This window comes from Bufo gargarizans, chromosome 2, assembly GCF_014858855.1.
Source record: "Bufo gargarizans isolate SCDJY-AF-19 chromosome 2, ASM1485885v1, whole genome shotgun sequence".
In the NCBI taxonomy this organism is placed as follows: Eukaryota; Metazoa; Chordata; class Amphibia; order Anura; family Bufonidae; genus Bufo; species Bufo gargarizans.
In genome coordinates this window covers 153,300,079-153,324,932 of record NC_058081.1, presented here as the reverse complement: position 1 = coordinate 153,324,932, position 24,854 = coordinate 153,300,079, and the positions used below count along the sequence as shown (strand labels likewise).

Genomic DNA, 24,854 nt, shown 5'->3' with positions numbered 1-24,854 from the left:
TGAACATTCATGTTCAGGATTTGGACCTCTTGAGCTGGGTTGATAAAGGAATTACACAAGTCTCCCAATTACTTTCTGAAGGGACAATACTTACCTTTGAACAATTGAGAGAAACCTACTCTATACCAAATGCAGACTTCTTTAAGTACCTGAGAATAAGACACTTCCTCAATGATAAATATCAAGGAATCAGTTCAGGGCAACCACAAATATTGCCTAGCCGCTGACATAAGAACAAAATTATGAGATACGCATATGGCTTAATTGACTCCCATAACACCTTCTGTAAAACTAGACCATATTTACAATGGGAAAAAGAGTTGGAGTGCACCTTTGAAACAAAACAATGGTTATCTGCTCTACACACAGTTAATTTAGCATGTAAATGTAGCTCACACTATGAAGCAGCAATGCAAACCTTTCTAAGGTGGTACATGACTCCTGGTAGGCTACACAAAATATATACACTGCAACATATCCAATGTGCTGGAGACAATGTGGCCAGATAGGAACTTTGACACATATTTTATGGTCCTGTCCCTATTTAAGGACATACTTGGATGACATTTTCCAGATTCTCACCTCCATTTTGAAATTTCCACTGCATAAGTCTGCACATGGAGCCTTACTATTTCTCCAATTGGATGAGATCCCACAGAAATATAGAATAATATGCTGTAAAATACTAGTAATAACTAAACTGGTAATCACCAGACACTGGAAGGAACAAATAGCTCCGTCAGTAGAAGAAGCGCTATCTACTATCTCAACTAGATACCAATATGAAAGAGCATTAACCCCCTCCATCATGTCATTCAAATCTCTATATCTTACATGACATCTGTGGCTTAGGTCTCTTGCACACAAACGTGTGAGCCCCGTGGGCGTGCTGTGGCCCGCAAATTGCGGGCCGCAATGCACGAACACCAACCGTGGGGCAGCCGTAGTGGATCGCGGACCCATTCACTTTAATGGGTCCTCAATCCGCAAAAAGATAGGACATGTTTTATCTTTTTGCGGAACGGAAGTATGGGACAAAACCCTGCACCGTAGTGCTTCCGTTCCACATTTTTATCTGTGATGCGGAATGCCCATGGAACGGCGCCTGTGTATTGCGGATCCGCAAATGCGGCCCTCAATACAGCCACGGAGCGCACACGTTTGTGTGCAAGAGGCTTTAAGAGCACGGATGGATCTGAAGACTCACCTACACTCACACAAGTACACTAAAATAATTGTGTCTATTGCTCCACATTTCCGAATGTATTTTTCAAGACCGAAACCTGGTATAAAAACAAAATCTGGCGAGTTATATTTTGTTAAACTGTTGTAATGTTTTATATGGATACACTATCTGTTACAAATGTACACAGTTTGTGCAAAATATCTGACATGGCTCAGGTACTGTGTACTCAAAACTGTGCTTACAGTCAAGATTGATTGTATTATGTACTACTGAAAAACCCAATAACCAGTATTGAAACAAGATAGGTCATCAATATCTTATCAGGGATATTGATGACTTATCCTGAGAATGGTAAAAAACATAAATAGTGATATTCATTCCAGTCTCCAGATTTGTAAAAACATATATAGTCTAAAAAAAAAACAAAAAAAAAAAAAACCTTTCAATATTTTTTCCTATGAAGGATCCATATCCTAGTAGCCAAAACATTTTTATTAATAGAAGCAATGAAAGGATACAGTCTGATGTACTCATGATGGGAGTGCAACTCCCACCCCTCAGGACAGTGATGTACAGTGTTGTGTATGTCCTGTCAGTCACGATATGGACAGAAGGGAGTGCTCCCTTTAGGGTATGGCCACATGTAACAAACAGTGTGGATGTACAGAAAATCCCCAGCATTTACAAGTAGCTGCAAACTGGATGAGATTTAAAAAAAAAATCTCATCCACACAGTGCAGAGTGTGTCTGCATCGGAACCCACGTGACTTGATATGTGGTGCAGATTTTAAATCTACAGCATGTCAATATGCAATGCAGAGGGCGACGTCTGTGGCAAATGAATAGTGTTTCCACATCAAATTTCACAACTTTTTGTCATTTTGGCCAGATATGCTGTGGATTTTTCACTATAGAAAATCCACAGCAGACCCGATGTGTGTAGCTGTACCCTTATGATAAAAATGTAAACTCTGTTACAGAGAGCTACTACACTAAAGTGGTTTTCTGGTACTGTTATCTCGGGACAGGCTACCAGTTTCCCCATTGGTGGGGGCCTGACATCCGGAATCCCAGACAATCAGCTGTTCTGAAGTAGCTTTGGCGCTGGACTACGCCGTTCTGTCTACTCTGTGGTTCATGGAGCTGGTAATTGCAGAGCTGCTCCCAATCACTTCAACGTGATGCAGTAACCTGCTGTGTTCAGTACACAATGTGTTACAAACCCAGACACATCCCATGGAATACAGTGTGTTTTTGTCTCATATATAACCTTTGATAATTTGCCATTATGGGGGGGGGGGGGGGGGGGGGAAGTAGTCAAAGCTATATTAATCTATTTTTTGTAAGGGCTTTTATGACTGAAATACAGTCCTATTATAGAATTTTTACAAGTAATATGCACTGAGAAATAGTAGAGAAAAAACACATTTTCTTTCTCGCTAAGATTGACTTATTCGTGAAACATCTTATCATCAGCTGGAGAATTACGTCAAACATAATGATGGGGTGAAATGCTTGATTATAAACCTTTCTCTTCACTTACTCACAGTCCAATATTAGTACAAGAAACACATTCCCTAATGAAAACAAATTTCTTTTGGCAAGAAGACGAGTGCGAGACTTACTGGAAGCGCTGTGCAGGAATTCCAGCCATGATACATAAGGCATTGAGACTTTTATTTAAAAGGTCAGTTTGTACTTGTGAATTCAGAAATATGACAGTGAGGATAAGCAATCAGCTGCAAGGCGTGAGTATACTGTACAGTAACTATATTCATATCCTAAATATGTGTAAGGCTGCGTTCACACTGTGTTAAGCCCATCTTCTCGTGTACTTGAAAACGATATTCAATACCACAATGGGTATTTCCACTTTGGACTCTGACCTGCTAACCATTTGTTTTCATCTTTTTTCCCCAGACAGAATAGCGTAGTATAACATACTATATTGTTGTTATTATAACACTACAGAAACCTTTGGACTCCATTTGCCTCATGTTTGAATTTATCCATTGCGGTACCATTTTCAGGTATTCAAATGTATGAAAAGCCCAGTGGAGTTTTATACGCAGTGTGAAATCTGCCTTAGTGTGGGGTGGTGCACAGATGCAGTTCTAGGAATGTTATCTAGTACAGTTTCTTTTGGGGAAAAAAGGCAACAAAACTGCATGAACTACAATGTGATTTTGATGCTGTTTTCATTTAGTGGTTGTGGTGAGAATTTGAACTATGTTAGGAGTGAACCAGGCCTAAAATTGTGATCACTAAACACACAAAAAGAAATTAACACTAGTGCTGCTGTAACAATTAGAAAACAGGGAGGCAGAAATGTGACTAATTGCTATGATCATCAACCATGTTAGCATATTCATGTGGACCATGTGCATAACTATCAAATAAGAGCCATATTACAGAATACGGGCCGATTTAGTTGTTCTAGTGCCCTCAGAAGAAATATTCATGTATTAACCAGGGCTGCAGAGTCAGAGTCATGGAATTGGAGCTGGTTTGGGGTGGAAAATGTACCAACTCAGGCTTATATTATCTGTTTTCAATATTGTGGTAACTTTATTATTTATTTATTAACTTTCATTGGAGTTTAGAAATGTTAATCTATATTTTATATTCTATAAAATCTATGGGCCTTATTTACCAAAAATAGTGAAAAGAAGGGTGTTCTACTGGTGATAGAAAAATCAGTTCTCATCTCTCCAGTGTTCTCCCCAGTCCCTATACTATAAACGGTGCTAAGCATGGTGTTCTAGTGGTGATGGAAAATCAGTTCTCACCTCTCCTGTGTTCTCCCATGTCCCTATACTATAAACGGTGATAAGCAGGGTGTTCTAGTGGTGATAGAAAATCAATTCTCATCTCTCCAGTGTTCTCCGCAGTCCATATGCTATAAACTGTGATAAGCAGGGTGTTCTAGTGGTGATGGAAAATCAGTTCTCACCTCTCCTGTGTTCTCCCATGTCCCTATACTATAAACGGTGATAAGCAGGGTGTTCTAGTGGTGATAGAAAATCAATTCTCATCTCTCCAGTGTTCTCCGCAGTCCATATGCTATAAACTGTGATAAGCAGGGTGTTCTAGTGGTGATGGAAAATCAGTTCTCACCTCTCCTGTGTTCTCCCATGTCCCTATACTATAAACAGTGATAAGCAGGGTGTTCTAGTGGTGATAGAAAATCAATTCTCATCTCTCCAGTGTTCTCCCCAGTCCATATACTATAAACGGTGATAAGCAGGGTGTTCTAGTGGTGATAGAAAATCAGTTCTCACCTTTCCTGTGTTCTGTCCTGTCCTTATACTATACACATTGATAAGCCGGGTGTTCTAGTGGTGATGGAAAATCAGTTCTCACCTCTCCTGTGCTCTCCCCTGTCCCTATACTATAAACATTGATAAGCCGGGTGTTCTAGTGGTGATAGAAAATCAGTTCTCACCTCTTCTGTCCTTTATACCAGGTATCTTCATGCTGCTTCAAGGCTCTTTTTTTTAAATAAATTTATTTTTTATTTCAGATATATATATATATATATATATATATATATATGTACTCCAAGGCTCTTAGTTACAATGCCTGAAACTCTGCTGCACATGCTCAGTAGTAAGATCCTTCACTTAAGACCACAGGAGTAAGTTCACCACTGGGCATGCCTGCAGTCATCTCAGAACAGCTACACAAAACAGGAAGGCACCATTAAAGGTACTGTCTGTGAAGTCTCTGGACTAGATATTAATTGGTCAAAAATTACCCTTATGTTATTAAATAGATTTGAATATGCTAGCCAAGGGATTCTGGGGAGGTTAAAAGTTGTTGACACATTTGAATATCTGGGCATGACGCTATCGCCCAGGATTGATGACTTTATTTATCTTAACCCGACTCCATTAATAAGTAAATTGAGATAACAAAATTACGATATGGTTACATTTACCCTTATCTAGAGCTGATAGAATATCTTTGGTTAAGATGGTGATCCTACCCCAACTTCTTTATATCCTCAGAAACTCCCCAATTTGGATCGATGATATGTTTCGGGGATAAAACTGATCAGTTCTTTTCCGGTTTAGAGCCCCTGTGACGGAACTCTATGCTGGAAAAGAAAAACGCTAGTGTGAAAGTACCCTTAGACTTGCAAATGACGCATTGCATTCTCTTCACTGTTTTCCTGCTCGCTGTCAACATCCCAGTGGCAGAGCAGTGTAATTAAAGCTGGTCCGTCCTATTCAAATGAATGCATGGTGCATTGCACAGTTACTTAGAGAAGCTTAGAAAATTCCAGGAATTTCTGAAATTATATTTTAATAAATATGTATCACGTTCTATCTAAGTAACCTGATTACTTATACGATGGTGAGAAAATTATACATATTTGGAGTTGGAGTGTAAAAAAATACAGGAATGAGAGAACTTTGGCTTAGGGTACTTTCACACTTGTGCAAACTGATGGCATTTGTCAGACGGATCAGGATCCTGATCCGTATGACAAATGCATTGAAGTGCTGGATCCGTCTCTCCGGTGTCATCTGGAAAAATGGATCCGGCTTTTATTTTTTTTCACTTTTTTCTGCAGACCGCAATGCCGAATCCGTTTTGCCAAAACACTCGGGGCCGGATACGGCATTAATGCATTTCAATGGGAAAAAGTGACGGATCATTCCGGCAAGTGTTCCAGAATTTTGGACGGAGATAAAACCGCAGCATGCTGAGGTATTATCTCCGTCCTGAAAAGGCAAAAATACTGAAGTGAAGACATCCTGAACGGATTGCTCTCCTTTCAGAATGCATTAGGATAAAAATGATCAGTTCTTTTCCGGTATTGAGCCCCTAGGACGGAACTCAATGCCGGAAAAAAAGAACGCTAGTGTGAAAGTACCCTGACTGACTCCATAGCTCTGATATCAGCACAGGAAATTACCTGTCATTAGAGGCAAATGCATGTGACAAAATATGTCTGCTGGCAGATACAGTATAGAGTGTTAGATTGGCAGATAGATTATATAATCCTAATTGTTTAGGTATTAAATTAAAGCCTTGCACGTACTGTACAGTGTTCCAAAACCATAGGTAAAATATTCCTTCATGCAGAGTATCCTAGCAAAATCTGATTTTTGCTGAACTTTTATTATTTGTCAGGGGAGAAAAATGCACAAAACATGTCACAGCTGACTTTAACCCCATCAGGGGTTTTTCCTCCTTCCTGACAGAGCTTATTTTTGCAAATCTGAAGTGTCACTTTATGTGGTAATAACTTTGGAAAGTTACTTATCCAAGCAATTTTGAGACAGTTTTTTCCTGACCCATTGTACTTTCTGGTAAAGATAAATTTGAGTCTATGTTTTACCTTTATGTACAAGAAAGAAATTTGAAATATTTGATATTTTCTAAATTTGTATTTCTCTGGTTTTAAGACAGATAGTGAGTTATACCTCATAAAATACTTAATTAAAGCTTTTATATTTTTATTTTTTATGCCGTTTTTGTGTTGCCATTTTCTGAGAGACATATTTTTTTTTAATTTTCTGCCTATCTTCTTGTGTGGGGGCTCATTGGTTTTCACTGGTAACGTTTTAGGGTACATAGTACTTTTTGACGGCTTGCTATTATGATTTTTATAAGGCAAAGTGACCAAAAATTGGTCGTTTTTATTTATTTTTACGCTGTTTATCATGTGAATAGAAGGTCATTACAGCTGTGTGTATTCTTATTTATTTATTTTCAATTGTATATTGCTTGATGAGGGGAAAGGGCTCTTTTATACATTTCTTTGCTTAACCCCTTAGGGACCCATGACGTACCGGTACGGCATGTTTCCCGAGTCCTTAAGGACCCATGACGTACCGGTACGTCATGAGTTTAAATTGAGATTGTGGCGCCCCAGGGGTTAATCCGCACAGGATGCCGGCTGAAATCATTCAGCCGGCATCCTGTCACAACGCCTGGGGGGGGTCATATGACCCCCCCGTATCGGCGATCGCCGCAAACCGCAGGTCAATTCAGACCTGCGGTTTGTTGCTATTTCTGCTGTTTCTGATCGCCGCGGTCCCCCGCCCGCCTCCCGCCGAATAATCATTGGCTTCTAGTGGGTATACCAGGGTGCCAGCACATTGCTGGCACCCTGGTATAAACGGCTGACATCTGTGAATGGATGTCAGCCGTTTAACCCTTTCCATACAGCGGTCCGTACGGACCGCTGTATGGAAAGAGTTAACAGTAAGATGCGGCTCCCTCCCTCTCCCATCGGGGGGCTGCTGTGCCTTTGCAGCCCCCCGATGGGAGAGGGAGAGAGCCCCCAGACAGCCCCCCGAAGCCCCAGTCCTTACCCTTCCCCGTCTGCGAAGTTGTGGCAGACGGGGAAGGTTCCCATGGCAACAGGACGCCTGCTCAGGCGTCCTGCTGTCCATGGTGCTGAACAGATCTGTGCTGAAAGCATAGATCTGTTCAGTGTAAGTAAAATACAGTACAGAAACATATATAGGTTCTGTACTGTATTATGCAGACACCAGACCCACTGGATCTTCAAGAACCAAGTGGGTCTGGGTCAAAAAAAAAGTAAGAAAAAGTGAAAAAAAAGTGAAAATCAAATAACACATTTATCACTAATTAAAAATGAAAAAAATAAAATTCCCTACACATTTTGGTATCGCCGCGTCCGTAACGACCTGATCTATAAAACGGTCATGTTACTTTCCCCGCACGGTGAACGCCATAAAAATAAAAAAATAAAAACTGAGAAAATTTAAATTTTGCCCACCTTACTTCCCAAAAAAGGTAATAAAAGTGATCAAAAAAGTCGCATGTACGCCAAAATATTGCCAATCAAACCGGCATCTCATTCCGCAAAAAATGAGACCCTACCCAAGATTATCGCCCAAAAACTGAAAAAACTATGGATCTTAGACTATGGAAACACTAAAACATCATTTTTTTTGTTTCAAAAATTAAATCATTGTGTAAAACTTACATAAATAAAAAAAAGTATACATATTAGGTATCTCCGCGTCCGTATCGACCGGCTCTATAAAAATATCACATGAGTTAACCCCTCAGGTGACCACCGTAAAAAAATAAAAACGGTTTAAAAAAAGCAATTTTTTGTCATCTTACGTCACAAAAAGTGCAATAGCAAGCGATCAAAAAGTCATATGCACCCCAAAATAGTGCCAATAAGACAGCCATCTCATCCCGCAAAAAATGAGACCCTACATAAGATAATCGCCCAAAAACTGAAAAAACTATGGCTCTTAGACTATGGAGAAACTAAAACTTTTTTTGTTTTAACAATGAAATCATTGTGTAAAACTTACATAAATAAAAAAAAAGTATACATATTAGGTATCGCTGCGTCCGTGAGAACCTGCTCTATAAAATTACCACATGATCTAACCTTTCAGATGAATGTTGTAAATAACAAAAAAAAAAAAACGGTGCCAAAAAAGCTATTTCTTGTTACCTTGCCGCACAAAAAGTGTAATATAGAGCAACCAAAAATCATATGTACCCTAAACTAGTACCAAGAAAACTGCCACCTTATCCCGTAGTTTCTAAAATTGGGTCACTTTTTTGGAGTTTCTACTCTAGGGGTGCATCAGGGGGGCTTCAAATGGGACATGGTGTAAAAAAAACAGTCCAGCAAAATCTGCCTTCCAAAAACCGTATGGCATTCCTTTCCTTCTGCGCCCTGCCGTGTGCCCGTACAGCAGTTTACGACCACATATGGGGTGTTTCTGTAAACTACAGAATTAGGGCCATAAATAATGAGTTTTGTTTGGCTGTTAACCCTTGCTTTGTTACTTGAAAAAATATATTAAAATGGAAAATCTGCCAAAAAAGTGAAATTTTGAAATTGTATCTCTATTTTCCATTATATCTTGTGCAGCACCTAAAGGGTTAACAAAGTTTTTAAAATCAGTTTTGAATACCTTGAGGGGTGTAGTTTCTTAGATGGGGTCACTTTTAGGGAGTTTCTACTCTAGGGGTGCATCAGGGGGCTTCAAATGGGACATGGTGTCAAAAAACCAGTCCAGCAAAATTTGGCTTCCAAAAACCAAACGGCGCACCTTTCACTCTACGCCCTGCTGTGTGGCCGTACAGTAGTTTACGGCCACATATGGGGTGTTTCTGTAAACAGCAGAGTCAGGGCAATAAAGATACAGTCTTGTATTCTCAAATTTCATCCCCATTTGCCAATAACTCTTGTGCAACACCTAAAGGGTTAACAAAGTTTGTAGAATCAGTTTTGAATACCTTGAGGGGTGTAGTTTATAGAATGGGGTCATTTTTGGGTGGTTTCTATTATGTAAGCCCCGCAAAGTGACTTCAGAGCTGTAGTGGTCCCTAAAAATTGGGTTTTTGTGAATTTCTGAAAAATTTCAATATTTGCTTCTAAAGTTCTAAACCTTGTAACATCCCCAAAAAATAAAATATCATTCCCAAAATAATTCCAACCTGAAGTAGACATATGGGGAATGTAAAGTCATCACAATTTTTGGGGGTATTACTATGTATTACAGAAGTAGAGAAACTGAAACTTTGAAATTTGCAAATTTTTCAAAATTTTTTGTAAATTAGGTATTTTTTTATGCAAAAAAAAATAATTTTTTTAACTTCATTTTACCAGTGTCATGAAGTACAATATGTGACGAAAAAACAATCTCAGAATGGCCTGGATAAGTCAAAGTGTTTTAAAGTTATGAGCACTTAAAGGGACACTGGTCAGATTTGCAAAAAATGGCCAAGTCCTTAAGGTGAAATAAGGCTGAGTCCTTAAGGGGTTAAAACTAAATTTTTTTTTAAACTTTTTAAATACTTTTGTTTTTTTTTGTCCCACTGTGGGACATCAACTTTTGAGGGTCTGATCCCCTCTACAATGCATTACAATACATTCTGTATTGTAATGCATTGCCTGTCAGTGTAATACATACAGGTGGCTGGATCTCATAGGCTTCTGTAGCTGGCAGGCTCCGGTGACTATGGAAGGCATCCCTGTCACCACAGCACATAGACCCGATGGGGTCGGAGGGGGAGTGCCCCTCCACAAACCCCATACATGCAGCGGTCAGTGTTGACCAAAGCACAGAATGTATTAATGGGTTAAAGGAGTATTCACTGATGCCGTTGGAGGCAGCAGGGGCTTGGCTGTTCGTAACAGCCAGGCCCCTGCTGCTAATCGAGCAGACACAGTTTCTGCACCCGCCCAATCAGAGTGCCGTACATGTCAATTCACTCCCCGCTGCACCTTACATGTAAGGCAGATGTCAGGAAGGGGTTAAACAAGACACTTACCAAACTATGCCCATTGATGACCAAGGCATATTCACCAGTTACAGTTTCCTCATAGACTGACTCAAGCTTTGATTTGCTTGTTTTCTCAGAGAACTGATGTCCATTGAATAGGTTGCTACTCTGTCCGAATGTGGCTTCCTTTGCTTTCCTAGGATATAAAAATAAAAGCTGAGTTCTGACATTGTTCTTAATTGGTTTTCATTTCTTGTGACAGTAATAAAAGCCCAGTACCTTAGTTCTTCTCGCACCTCAGTTACTGTGCGACCAGAAACTATAAATATATCGTTCATGTCATCAGTGAGCATGTGGCATGAGTATCCAATGTTCATAGCCGTTTCTGAGAAACAAGAGAGTTTAGAAACTCATTAAAACAGAATGAGGTGCAAGCAAATGTGGATTAAAGGATAGAAAAAAGGGCTAATCTTTTAAAGCAAAATGATTAAAATAATTTTAAATAAAAAAAATTAAGAAATAACCGCCACATCATGTATTACCTATGGCATTCAAGCTTAACATTCTCTTAATGCTGGTGCTCCGCTCTACATATTTTTTTGGGCAGTTTCAGTCCAAATGACATATAGTCAGCTTGGTATTTTGGTGAAACATGGCATTTTGTTCTTTCATTAAAAAAAGGATAATGAGACCATGGTCATATGTAGAGATGTGTGGCCAATTCACTGAAGTTCGCCAAGAAATTTGATTCATCCCAAATGAATTAGTCACGAATTGCTATAAATCAGGTATACCCAGGCCACTCTGCCTAACCATATTCTTCCCACTTGGTGGCCCAATCTTAGTGCGAAGGCTTGGAAGTTAACACTTAGGTTGGCAGCTGGGCATTTAAAAATGGTGCCCGCTGGCGCAAGCAGCAGGCACCATGGCCGCCGTTTTAAAGAGCAGACACCTGGCACTAATGTCCAAGATCGGCATGACCCTTCAGATGCTGTGGTCATCCAGGTGTGCTCCGGCTCCCCCAAACAAGAATCAGGGGTGCCGAAGCATGTATGCAGCAGGCCCTGTCCTGCTGTGTGATGGTCCCAGAGAACTCAAAGCAATCAAACTGAGGGATCCATAACAGGGATGACCATAATCCCATGTGGATCCCTCCCTAATAAGAACCTAGTGGTATTTTGCTTTTAAATTTATTATGGTTGAGACCAGATGGCTGAACATGGTGGATGGATCAAACATATCTGCTGGATTATTGCAGCAACACTGTCCCTAGTGCATGAGCGCTTGCCACTTCTCTCCCTATGCTCAGCTCACAGGACAATAGCGGAGACTGTGTGGGATGAGGGTTTTATAGGGCTGTGACATCACAGGGGATGGCTATCTGAGCATTGGCTGGCTGCATGGCATTATGGATCATATCGCATCCCGAGCTTCTTACTTTCACTTTGTAACAAGTGCAACCGCCATTTTACAAAAAATGGTTCATTATCACGAAGAGCTAGGAAATTCGGATTCATGTTGAATCAAATTTTTCCTAAACTTCGGACCGAATTCCGCTTCGGATGCTTTGATTCACTCAACACTAGTCATAAGATTTGTGAAGTCAAATATTAAGATATACAGTACCACTGACAATACTTATATATCTTCATACATTTTAAAGGGAACCTCTGCTGACTGGACTGAGAAGAGCAGCACAAACATATTTTGTGGAGTTTTTACTGTTAGTAATATCATACTCCTTGTGATGATAAAAGCTCCACATCTAGTGCAGTCAACAGGTTAACAAGGTCAAAACTGCTGACAGACTCCTTTCAACATTTTTTTTCTATCATAATTACCAATACCAAAAAAACTGGGCAGAAGCTGAAAGTCATTACTTAGCATTAGCATGTTAGAAGCAATGATGCAGTAAATACAATTTTCAGCATTACCCTGCTTATCTCCGGTTAGAATCCACAACTTAATGTTTGCCAGGAGGAGACTAGCGATGGTAACAGTCACTCCTTCTTGTAGCTTGTCCTCTATTGCAGTAGCACCTAGTAGCTAAAGCAGATAACATGAAAGAAGCCATGTTTTTAAAATGATAATGCGTAATGGAACATGCAATCACTTCCATTTAAAGTGTTTTTTCGAAATTCTGATACTGATGATCTATCCTCAAGACAGGTCTTCAGTATCTGATTGGTGGGGGTCCGACATCCAGAACTCTGCTGATCAGCTGTTTGAGAAGGTACTGTCGCTCCTGTGAGCACCGCTGTCTTTTCTGTGATTACCAAGCACAGAATCGTACATTGTATAGCGTCTGTGCTTGGTATCGCGCTCATCCCCATTGAAGTAAACAGGGCTGATCTGCAATACCAAGCAGAGGCGCTATACAATGTACGGCGCTGTGCTTGGTAAGCTGCGAGAAGACCGCAGTGCTCACAGAAACAACGGTACCTTCTCAAACAGCTGAACGACGGGGGTCCTGGTTGTCAGACCCCCACCGATCAGATACTAATGATCTAGGTCGTCAGTATCAAAATCTCGGAAAAACACCTTTAACATGCCAATAACTTTGCACAATAAAACCATACCATACAGAATTCATGTGGCAAATATCTTATTAACTTCTGAATTTTAGAAAGAGGGGGTAGACAGGCTAACATAAACATGACAATGATAAAAACATAGTAAAAATCATCAATCTACAGTACCAGTCACATTATGAACATTTTCAAAGCAGCCTGAGAAGACTATAAATGCTCCAAAAAGATAGTAGCTGAGTTAGGCCTTATTCACACATCAGTATTCAGTGAGTGGTTTCCATCAGTTATTGTGAGCCAAAACTAGGTGCAAGTCAGAAACACAGAACAGGTGCAAATCTTTCCATTATAACTCATCTCTGTGGAGGCTCTGCTTCTGGTTTTGGCTCACAATCACTGACAAAAATCTCTGACCACTGACTGTGTGAATAAGGCCTTAGATTTAGAATTTCCAGACAGGTCCACTTATCAACACTTGAAGTCACTCGATTTATGGTCATAAAATGGACAAGAAAGAGAAATTGCCCAAGTCAGCGTCAGACTGGAATGCCTAGGGGCCCACCAGTAAATTTTATTCTGTGGGCCAACTGTAAAGATACATGCAAATAGTATCTGCCCTCACAGCGTCAGCAGCAGCAAGATGCTGCAAAAGAACGGCTTATGGGGTCACTGCTGTGACACTGATGAAGGAGGATACTGGTTGGCCTGCTTCACAACCTGCCACCCAATGTCTATAAAGCCTGACATCTATAAATAACCTGACTAGTCTGTAAGGGTCCATTCACACGTCCGCAAAATGGGTCCGGATCCGTTCCGCAACGTTGCAGAATGGATCCGGACCCATTCATTTTCAATGGGGCCGCAAAAGATGTGGAGAGCACACAGTGTGTGCGGTCCGCATTCGCACTTCCGTTCCGCAAATAGAACATGTCATATTCTTGTCCGCAGACACGGACAAGAAAAGGCATTTCTATTTAAAGTGCCGGCCATGTGCGGTCCGCAAAATGCAGAACACACATGGCCGGTGTCCATGTTTTGCGGACGTGTGAATGGACCCTTAAACTGTCTACCCAGTTTTATATGTACACAGGCTGGTTGAGATTCTGTATGCTGTCTATCTATATGTAGTACAGTCTGACTGTGCCATGTGCCACTTGTGCAGGGACTGGGGGACTAGGGCCCCTGTGGGACAGTCCAAGCCAGGTCCATGTATGTGGTTTCCTGTTTTAGCATTATGGGCCAGATTTATCATTAGCTCAGGTCAGAATAATGGAGTGAAAAAAGTCCCCCAAAAAGTCCCAAACACTAAAACTGCGCACAAATTTGCTCTGCACTATGCTCGCCAGTTTTCTGAAAGTGGGCGTGTTTTCTTATGTAAATTAATCTCTAGACAGATTTACTATTGGGACTATTTAAAAAGTTGCAATTTCACTCCAGTGAGGACCATGCTTATCTTATGAGACTTTTTAATAGAACATGCGACTTTTTCATAAAAACGTGCAACTTTTTCGTAAAGATGTGCGACTTTTATAAAGCTGCTTACTGACGGATAAACTGCTACCGTCAAACCACATTTATTACAGTCTTAAAGGGCCGATCATAAATCTGACTTGGCTAAAACTGACTTTAGCCATATGTGAAAGTGGAGTGAGCTGTCAGTCATGATAAATCTGGCCCTATGTCTTTACAGTCAGTCAGGTAGTCTTTTTAGGTTAGACACAATGAAGCAATAAGGCGGACACCGCTTTTATACTGGATGGGTTTCCACATTTTCCTTTTATCAGTTTTGATAAAGCTCCCTAAATGAGGGCTGTGTATATATAGCTAGAGAAGTCAGCAGCTTTAAACCTATGCCATACATTTATTCCTCAGTAATAATTTACAGTACTAGGTGTATCAGTTATTTTGTCTACACTCTCCAGCTCTCCAGTAACATGGTGACTCATTGCCTCCTACAGCTATGTGCTTAGATTATAGTTCTTGTTTTTGGAAAATGTGTATTTTTTTCATTAACTAAATCAACCTAGTATATAAACTATTCATGTTCATTTACATTAACATGCATAAACAATCAGAGTAGTGAATTTAAAACATACCGTCATATCACTTTCTATTTGTTCATATACAGCTGCTAGCCGCTCCTCTCTGTTGTCCAGAGCAGTGCTGGCCTCATGATGGATGTTTAGCCACCACCTGAAGTAATCTTCAGTGAGATCTTTGTATGCCAGGGCTAATGTCCGCAGGCCCTCACCAGCAAACTCCTGAAAGTACACAGAACTTTATTATATATACACACATACGTCTGTTCTCAAATGGTAGGGGCAGCACAGAATGGTATTGAGGGCCACATGTGGCCCCTGGGCTGCAGGTTTTGCACCACTGCAATAAAACCTTGTCTAAGGCAGGGCTAAAATGGCCACTACAGCCACTACATATTACCAGCTGCACATATGCAGGGAAAAAGCACATACATGCAGCTAGTAATAGGCATTGTTAAACCATATGTGGCAATGGTTTAACATGACCAACTTATGTTTACTAGCAGGTCCTTTTGCCTGCTTCTGCTGTCCCAAAATGGTCACTGATGGAGGGTCGTATGACCAGTCCATCAGTAGCCTCCATTCACTTACACTGGAAACGGTCTAAGCATGCATTGCATCCATTGTTCATATCCAGTAAAGGGAATGGGTGGAGCTGAGTAGCAGGGATGAGGGGTGTTGGACACCTGCTGATCTGCTGCTGATGGCCTATCCTGAAGAAAGCCATCAATATTAAAATCCAGGAGAACACCATTAAGGAGTTAGACTGTGGAAATGAGAACTCCTTTAATAGTGACACCCGCTAATTATTGGAATTGAAGAAGTCAACAATTGTTAGTGAAGCATAGAGAAATATCTTTCTCAGAAAATACATTTATCAGTCATTCAAAATATAGGTGATAAATGGAAATCAGATACTTTGATTACTAAAGCAGGGGACTCAAGTTCCTCTACAATCGAGCATGACCACTACTTCTACATTTAAATTCTATCTGTCTGGTCGAGTAAACAACTCTTTAAAGGCTGTGGGCACCTTTGCAGTAATAAATAAAATAAAAATGCAAAATTAAGCAACTTTCAAAAAGTGTTTATTAAACATTTTCTCATTTTGCTTCTGCACAGTGTGGATAACATCCTTCACCTAGCTGTAAGTGCTGCCAAATGAGACATAAATCAGAGCAGTGCTCCTGTTTCTGACAGTTCTCTCTGTTCTCTCAGTGTTCAGGCTCATGCACACGACCGCATGCTCTCCGAGACATACGGTCCGTGAGTGGGCCATATGTCCCGAAACGGCATATATCGTGCCCACGGGAGCACATAGCATCATAGGTTACTATGATACTGTGCGCATCGTGCCACCTGTGGGACTACTGTCATGCACTCATATGATCATATTAGTGTGGGACAATAGCCCCGCAGGTGGCCCGATGAACACAGTATCATAGTAACCTATGATGCTGTGCGCTCCCGATGTATGCCGTTCCAGGACATATGGCTCACGGACCGCATGTCTCGGAGGGTATGCGATCGTGTGCATTAGCCCTTAGGCTACTTAAAACTAGAGTTTTTGCTAGATCCAGCAGGGATCAGCAAAAACTCTTTCGTTACTGACAATACAACCATCTGCATCTGTTATGAACGGATCCGGTTGTATTATCTGTAACATAGCCAGTAACATCCCACGGTGGAAAGAAAACTGCAGCATGAGAACGCAACCAAACAAAATGGAATGCATTTTGGATCATTCCGTTCTGTTCAGTTACGTTTTCTCCCCATTGACAATAAATGGGGACAAAACAGAAGAGTTTTTTTCCGGTATTGAAGCCCTGGACGGATCTCAATACCGGAAAATAGAAACGCTAATGTGAAAGTAGCCTTAGAGATAGAAAGATTGGTGATGAGGTCATACAAGGCAGATCAGAGTGTGTGTGTGTGTGTGTGTGTGTGTGGGGGGGGAGGGGGGGCCTGGGGGGGGGGGGGTCCAAGAATGGCAGCTCACACAGAGTGTAGATAAGGAGTAAAACTTACATAACACAGCTTACAAGGTGAGACTCACATAGGATGTATACAAGTGAAGGAAAAAAAAAAATCACACGCTTCAGCATCAAGTGAAAGGAGATCCCTCCAGGAATTAATCTGTGCTCATGCATAAAAGCTAATGAAGGGAGCAGCATTCTGGAAACACGGACCTTACATCCAGCATGTATTACTGGGAGGGGCACAACCACATGAAAGAAAGTATTAAACTAGGAGAAGGCTGCAAACTGAATATCAGAGGGTCTGAAAATGAACGCGGAATGAAAACATCATGCTAAAACTTAGTGCAAGACACCACTAACATAAGTAAAAAAAAACATTTTCCCCATGCCAAAGGTGTCCTTCGCCTTTAAAGAGAACCTGTCATTATGATATACAGTGCAACCCTGCAGGCAGCATGTTCTAGAGCGCGATGAGCCGAGCAGATTGATACTGTACATAGTTTTGTGGAAACTATAGGCAAAAACTTATAATTAGATCAATCCCTTTTTTCCCTGTTCACAAATAAAAAAATAAAGATCATTTGGTAGCACCATGTCTGAAAATGCCTGTACTGGGGGGCGTGGCCTACCGGAGCATGGTGTGAGACGCACATCGGAATTCTTCTGCAAGTATACTGGCACATCCGTGTGTCCGCGGCCACCCGGTGGACGAGAATCACTTGGTGAGGTACCAGAAGCTAAAAGGAGTCACCTGCAGCGCACATATGAGCACCCAAATGCCGAGGAGGGGGAAAAGTAGCAGGCGCCGGGGCAGCATGAGGCAGTGAGTAGGAATGCGGCAGTAAATACGCAAGGGAAGAGGAGGGGACAAGAGATTGGTCCCAAAATAAAGGGGCGGAAACAATGTCCTCCTCAGACCAGGAGGAGAGACTAACGGATGAGAAGGGGAAAGAGAAAATGGCCGTCAGGTCACTACACTAATTGACCAGGCTCAAGAGAATGAAAACCCTTCTAACCCCTGATAGAGAACCTACTCTCAAAGATATAATGATGGCTGTAGACAGTTGCAATTCTACTCTTAAAGCCCTCAATCTTCAAGTAGGCAGTCTGAGGGAGGATATATCCCTGAAAAGACACAATATGCATTAAATCACTGACAGAACCTCAGAGCTTGAAAAAAGAATGTCAGGAATGGAAGATGAGGTTAGGCCTCTCAAGATGTAATGACCGGCGTCACACACAGGGAGGAAAACAGGGAAAGCCCTGCCCAAGGGAGAGGGAAAGGTGGTGACCCCTAACTCACCTTGCGGCTGGCACCTGACTGCCCTGACGTCCCTAGACGGGTTCCTCACCCGTGCGGCGATCACATGCCTAAACCCTGGCTTTCCCTGAAATGAGCCCTAGATAGTGAACGGGCCGGTGGGATCGCTAGTCCGCACCACTGCACTAAGAGGGAAACACCAGGGAGAGGACAGACAAATACAAACAAACACAAACACCCAGGTGGGCGACCACAGCAGTCCACAAAGGTCCAACAGGGATCCGGAGGGTAGCGTTCTGAAACAACCATCCGAGAACGCAGCAACACAGCTCCAGTGGGTCAGAATAGATGTCCAGGCAGGAAGCTCTATCTCTGGCAACCAGAGAAGTGTGAGAGAGGAATATAAGGAGGTTTGGGAGTGCTGGACAAGGAACAGCTGAGGAGAAGGAGCTACGGATCCCTGAGTGAGCCAAAAGGGTTTGCAAAGCAAACCCAGAAAGCTACCATAAGGAAAACAGCCCTATCTTAAATAGAGCGTGCAGCCAACCGCTGCGACTTCCTGACCCCGGTTATAACGGAGTCAGGCGTGGTTCTCGATACCCTCGTGACAGTACCCCCCTCTCTACGAGGGGCCTCCGGACACTCAGGACCAGGTCTCTCAGGATGAGAGGCATGAAAAACCCGAACTAACCTGTCGGCGTTTACCTCAGACGCAGGAACCCACATTCTTTCCTCGGGACCGTAACCTCTCCAATGCACCAGATATTGAAGAGAGCGGCGGACCCGACGAGAATTAACAATTTTGGATATCTGAAATTCTAGATTACCATCCACGACAACAGGAGGGGGTGGCAGCGGTGATGGTTCTAGAGGTGGAACATATTTTTTGAGTAACGACTTATGAAAAACATTATGAATTTTAAAAGTCTGAGGTAACTCCAGGCGAAAAGCCACGGGGTTGATGATGGCTACAATTTTGTAAGGGCCAATAAACCTAGGACCCAGTTTCCAAGAGGGAACCTTCAATTTAATATTCCTAGTAGACAACCACACATAGTCATTCACTCCTAGGTCCGGACCTGGCGACCGTCTCTTATCAGCCATGCATTTGTATTTACCTCCCATATTTTTCAAGTTAGCTTGCACCTTCTGCCATACCGATGAAAGAGATGACGAAAAACGTTCCTCTTCGGGAACCCCAGAAGACCCCCCTCTTTGAAAGTACAGAATTGGGGATGAAAACCATATGCACCAAGAAATGGTGACTTGCCAGTGGATTCCTGACGACGATTATTTATGGCAAACTCAGCTAACGGTAAATATGATGACCACAACTCTTGGTTTTCAGACACAAAACATCTTAGATATGTCTCAAGGTTTTGGTTGGTACGCTCAGTCTGTCCATTCGACTGAGGATGGAAAGCTGAGGAAAAGGATAAGTGTACCCCCAAACGGGAACAAAAAGCTTTCCAAAATTTAGAAATAAACTGGGTACCCCGATCCGAAACAACATCGGAGGGGACCCCGTGAAGCTTCACGATTTCACTGACGAATACCTGAGCAAGAGTCTTAGCATTAGGTAGTGCGGGTAACGCAATGAAGTGTACCATTTTGCTAAACCTGTCCACTACTACCAAAATAACTGTTTTACCCGCAGACAAAGGTAAGTCAGTGATAAAATCCATTGACAGATGTGTCCACGGTCTATTGGGAATGACGAGTGGTAATAGAGACCCTGCAGGACGTGTATGTGAAACTTTTGCGCGCGCACAGGTAGAACAAGAAGACACAAAATCTAATACATCCTGACGCAACCTTGGCCACCAAAAACGACGAGACAATAGCTCCAAGGTTGCTTTACTACCCGGGTGCCCAGCAAGTGCCGAATTATGATGTTCCTTTAATAATTCGAAACGCAGGTTCAACGGTACAAACAATTTCTCTGAGGGGCAAGAGACCGGGGCGTCCCCCTGGGCCTCTAGCACCTTCCCCTCCAAAACAGAGTGTACCGCAGAGACAACCACTCCTCTCTGTAGAATGGGCACCGGATCACTCACAGTACCCCCTCCAGGGAAACAACGAGATAGTGCATCAGACTTGGTGTTCTTTGCCCCAGGACGATAGGTAATCACAAAGTTAAACCTGGTAAAAAATAGCGACCACCTAGCCTGTCTAGGGGTGAGACGCTTAGCTGATTCGAGGTACAGGAGATTTTTGTGGTCCGTAATCACAGTGACGGGGTGGACTGCCCCCTCTAAGAAGTGACGCCACTCCTCAAACGCAAGTTTAATAGCTAATAGTTCCCTATTGCCAATATCGTAGTTCTTTTCTGCTGCAGATAGTTTTTTAGAAAAGAAAGCACAAGGGCGCCATTTGCCAGGAGACGGACCCTGAGACAGCACAGCCCCCACTCCCACCTCTGACGCATCGACTTCAACAATAAAAGGCTGAGAGACATCAGGTTGGACTAGTACAGGTGCTGAGGTAAACCTCTCTTTTAGAGAGGAAAAAGCAACTTTAGCGGCGTCAGACCATTTAGAAAAATCAGTCCCCTTCCTAGTCATATCAGTAAGCGGTTTTACAATAAGTGAATAATCTTTAATGAATTTCCTATAGAAATTTGCGAAGCCCAAGAACCGTTGTAGTGCTTTGAGGTTCTCAGGAAGATCCCAATCTAAAATTGGAGAAATTTGTGGATAGCTCACCACCCTCCTCAATCCGGTAAGGGTGCTCTAGACGAAAGACTGTTCACTCAATCAGTCTAAAAAGTGAAGGTAAAATGGGAAAAATACGGCTGGCACTCACTATGTGGTTCACATCAAACAACTATTTTATTAGTCCTAGTTCACAATGGAACGAAAACAACAATACATGTATTAATATACACACTATAAATTAAAAAACGTTCAAACCCCTAAAAATTATATAAAATATAATAAAACACAGTTAAAATATATAATACTATTGCACAATGAGAATCACAATCTTTTTTAACTTAATAGTAGTTAATATCCAAGTCTCTTGTATTTGGGAGCTTGTGTCTTTAAATGTGGGACGCTATGGCGTCGGTTCAATGTCCGCTATAGATTTAAAATCCTCAATCCAAAGACAGCAGTAGCTTTTTGTATCAAAATACTAGGAGGGTGTTGTTGCCTTTTACAATCGAATGTAACAGTCCTTATATTATGGCTTATGATGTTTTTGCCTGAAAGGAGATGTCGCTTACCCTTCTCAAAGGAGTCTTCAGCAGTCAAAACCACATTGAGCAGATGTCAAGAGCAGAATCCAAGCAAATTTATAATTTTGGAAGTTTATTACCAGCTGGGCTTAATGCAGAATTAGAAATCTTTGGCTTTTTATAGACTGGGTGGTGTGCCCCTCACTCAATTTGGGATCACACGTTAGCCCTTTACAGGCTCTGTGATCCCTTCTTGGTGATGGGCCCACCTCCCCGCTACTACACTTTATCACTTCTACTATGAATTTTATAACAAATTTTATAATGTATTAGAAATAGAAGATAAAGAGGATGATGCCCCTTTTTATTGTATATATGTATCCCTTCTTATTAACTTGTATTATGTTTTAACATTTTTTATGTTTTTAATGTATATTATACACTGTACCAATACTTTGCTCTGGGGTATCTTAATATATTAAGATATAGCGGTTCAAATCCAACAAAAAACGCATATGCGATTTCAAAACCGCACAAGAAACGCACTGGAACCGCACCCTATAAAAATGAGATTCCAATCCAGTTTTTGTGGACTACCTGGAGGGATATAAAAAGGAGGACGTACCAACAGGGATATAGCTACTGAGGAAGAGGACTGAAGTCCTCGAAACGCGTTTAGCGTTATATCCCTGAACACTGCAATAGTTGGGACATGAACGACAAAATTTGAATCATCTTTTCAGAAGTGGAGCGCTCCATTCGATATTTTCAAAACAACACCGCTCGTAGGTACATTGAAACATAGTTTCTAACTCCCGCGATACCTCTGAGACAACACGTGACCAACATCAGAGAGCGAGGACGCCGAAAGCGAGCGGTGCAACAAGCGGACGATTCTGACTGCTGAAGACTCCTTTGAGAAGGGTAAGCGACATCTCCTTTCAGGCAAAAACATCATAAGCCATAATATAAGGACTGTTACATTCGATTGTAAAAGGCAACAACACCCTCCTAGTATTTTGATACAAAAAGCTACTGCTGTCTTTGGATTGAGGATTTTAAATCTATAGCGGACATTGAACCGACGCCATAGCGTCCCACATTTAAAGACACAAGCTCCCAAATACAAGAGACTTGGATATTAACTACTATTAAGTTAAAAAAGATTGTGATTCTCATTGTGCAATAGTATTATATATTTTAACTGTGTTTTATTATATTTTATATAATTTTTAGGGGTTTGAACGTTTTTTAATTTATAGTGTGTATATTAATACATGTATTGTTGTTTTCGTTCCATTGTGAACTAGGACTAATAAAATAGTTGTTTGATGTGAACCACATAGTGAGTGCCAGCCGTATTTTTCCCATTTTACCCAATCTAAAATTGCCTGGACCTTCCTAGGATCCATACGGAAACCTGACGCAGATAAAAAATAACCCAGGAATTGTATCTCCTGAACGGCGAAGACACATTTTTCAATCTTAGCATATAATTCATTCGTCCGTAGGACCTGCAGTACTTGTCTGACATGCACCTCATGTGTTTTCAGATCAGATGAATAAATTAAAATATCATCTAGGTATATTACCACAAACCTGCCGATTAGATGACTAAAAATGTCATTAACGAAATGTTGAAAGACGGCAGGAGCATTGGTCAGACCGAAAGGCATAACTAGATTTTCATAATGCCCGTCAGGGGTGTTAAACGCTGTCTTCCACTCATCCCCCTCCTTAATACGAATCAGATTGTAGGCCCCCCTAAGATCAAGTTTGGAGAACAACCTAGCACCCGCAATCTGATTAAACAGGTCAGGAATGAGAGGAAGACGGTATGGGTCTCGGATGGTTATCCGATTTAATTTGCGAAAATCTAAGCAAGGACGCAGGCCCCCATCTTTCTTTTTAACGAAGAAAAACCCTGCAGCCACGGGTGAAGAAGAGGGTCTGATGTGTCCCTTAGCCAAGCTCTCGGAGATATAATCTTTCATGGCTTGTCTCTCTGGACCCGAAAGATTATATAACCTGGTCTTGGGTAATTTTGCGCCGGGAATAAGGTTAACCGGGCAATCATAAGGACGATGAGGTGGTAACTTCTGACAACCTTTTTCAGAAAAAACATCCTCAAAATCCGAAATAAATGTAGGTAGGGTAGTTATGTAGGCGACTAAGCAATTGCTATTTAAGCAATTTTCTCTGCACTGCTCACTCCACTCCAATATCTCCCTGGCCTGCCAATCCACCACTGGATTGTGCGCTACCAACCAGGGAAGGCCCAGCACCACCGGAGTGGGAAGCATCTCGTTATGGTGGTCCCCTACCCGAAGGTGTAAATTATGAACGATGTGGGTGAGGTTTCTCTGAGACAGGGGAGCAGAATCAATAGCGAATATGGGAATGGGTCTCTGTAACGTACAGAGAGACAAACCCAAAGAGCGGGCAAAATTGGCATCTATCAAATTTACCCCTGCTCCACTGTCTAGAAAGAAAGAAATAGTCTCTGTCTTATCACCAAAAATAATAACCGCTGGCAACACAAATTGCGATGTACGTATGGAGGAGACGTATACCCCCCGGCTGACATCCTCCACACAGCCTGGGGTTAGTAGTTTTTCCGACGGTCTTTTGTTTCTGAGGAAAGAAGGACAGACATTAATGAAATGACCCCTCTCCCCACAAAAAAAACAAACCCCACGCCTACGGCGAGCCTCAGGAGGACGGACCTGACGAGTAGTTCCTCCTAGCTGCATAGGCTCGTCTAAGTCCGTACAGACTAACTGCTGCTTGGGAGGGGTTACCAATTTCTCCGGTTCTTTCAACCTGTCCCTAAGGCGTCTCTCTATACGGATAGAAAGGGACATAACTGCATCAAGGGAAACGGGGGTCTCATATAATGCAAGCGCATCCTTAACCCTTTCGGATAACCCAGAGCAGAACTGACTCCTGAGAGCCGGGTCGTTCCATTGGGTATCCGTAGCCCACCTACGGAATTCAGAGCAATAATCCTCTACCGGCCGCTCTCCTTGTAAGAGTCTCCGTAATCTTGATTCAGCCAGTGCTACTCGGTCAGGGTCGTCATATATGAGACCCAAGGCCCCGAAAAACTCATCCACTGACCGAAGAGCCTGGGAATCAGTAGGTAAAGAGAACGCCCAGGACTGCGGGTCCCCCTGCAGCAGGGAAATAACAACCCCCACCCGCTGATCTTCATTACCAGAGGAGTAAGGGCGCAGTTTAAAGTATAACTTACAGGCCTCACGGAACGTCAAAAACTTGTCCCTTCCCCCAGAAAATCTGTCAGGGAGAGGGACCTTGGGTTCCGCAACAACCTGGTTACCAGTAGCAACCGCTGGGCTTGCGGTCGGTTGTAATTGCTGCTGTTGCTGGAGGACCGACGCCTTCAATCCTACCACCTCCAAAGACAGGCCACGAAATTG

The 24,854-nt window shown here is 42.0% G+C and overlaps 1 protein-coding gene across 1 annotated transcript in view; it reads right to left on the bottom strand.

The window, feature by feature from the left end:
* Window positions 1-24,854, bottom strand: part of ATP8B4 (ATPase phospholipid transporting 8B4 (putative)) — a 397,315-nt gene that overhangs the window by 39,392 nt on the left and 333,069 nt on the right. The window contains exons 18-21 of the mRNA XM_044279613.1: window positions 15,054-15,218; window positions 12,364-12,475; window positions 10,709-10,814; window positions 10,478-10,625 (exon numbers count right to left, since the gene is read on the bottom strand). Coding sequence (XP_044135548.1) covers window positions 10,478-10,625; window positions 10,709-10,814; window positions 12,364-12,475; window positions 15,054-15,218 — 531 coding nt within the window. The remainder of the gene's footprint in view (window positions 1-10,477; window positions 10,626-10,708; window positions 10,815-12,363; window positions 12,476-15,053; window positions 15,219-24,854) is intronic.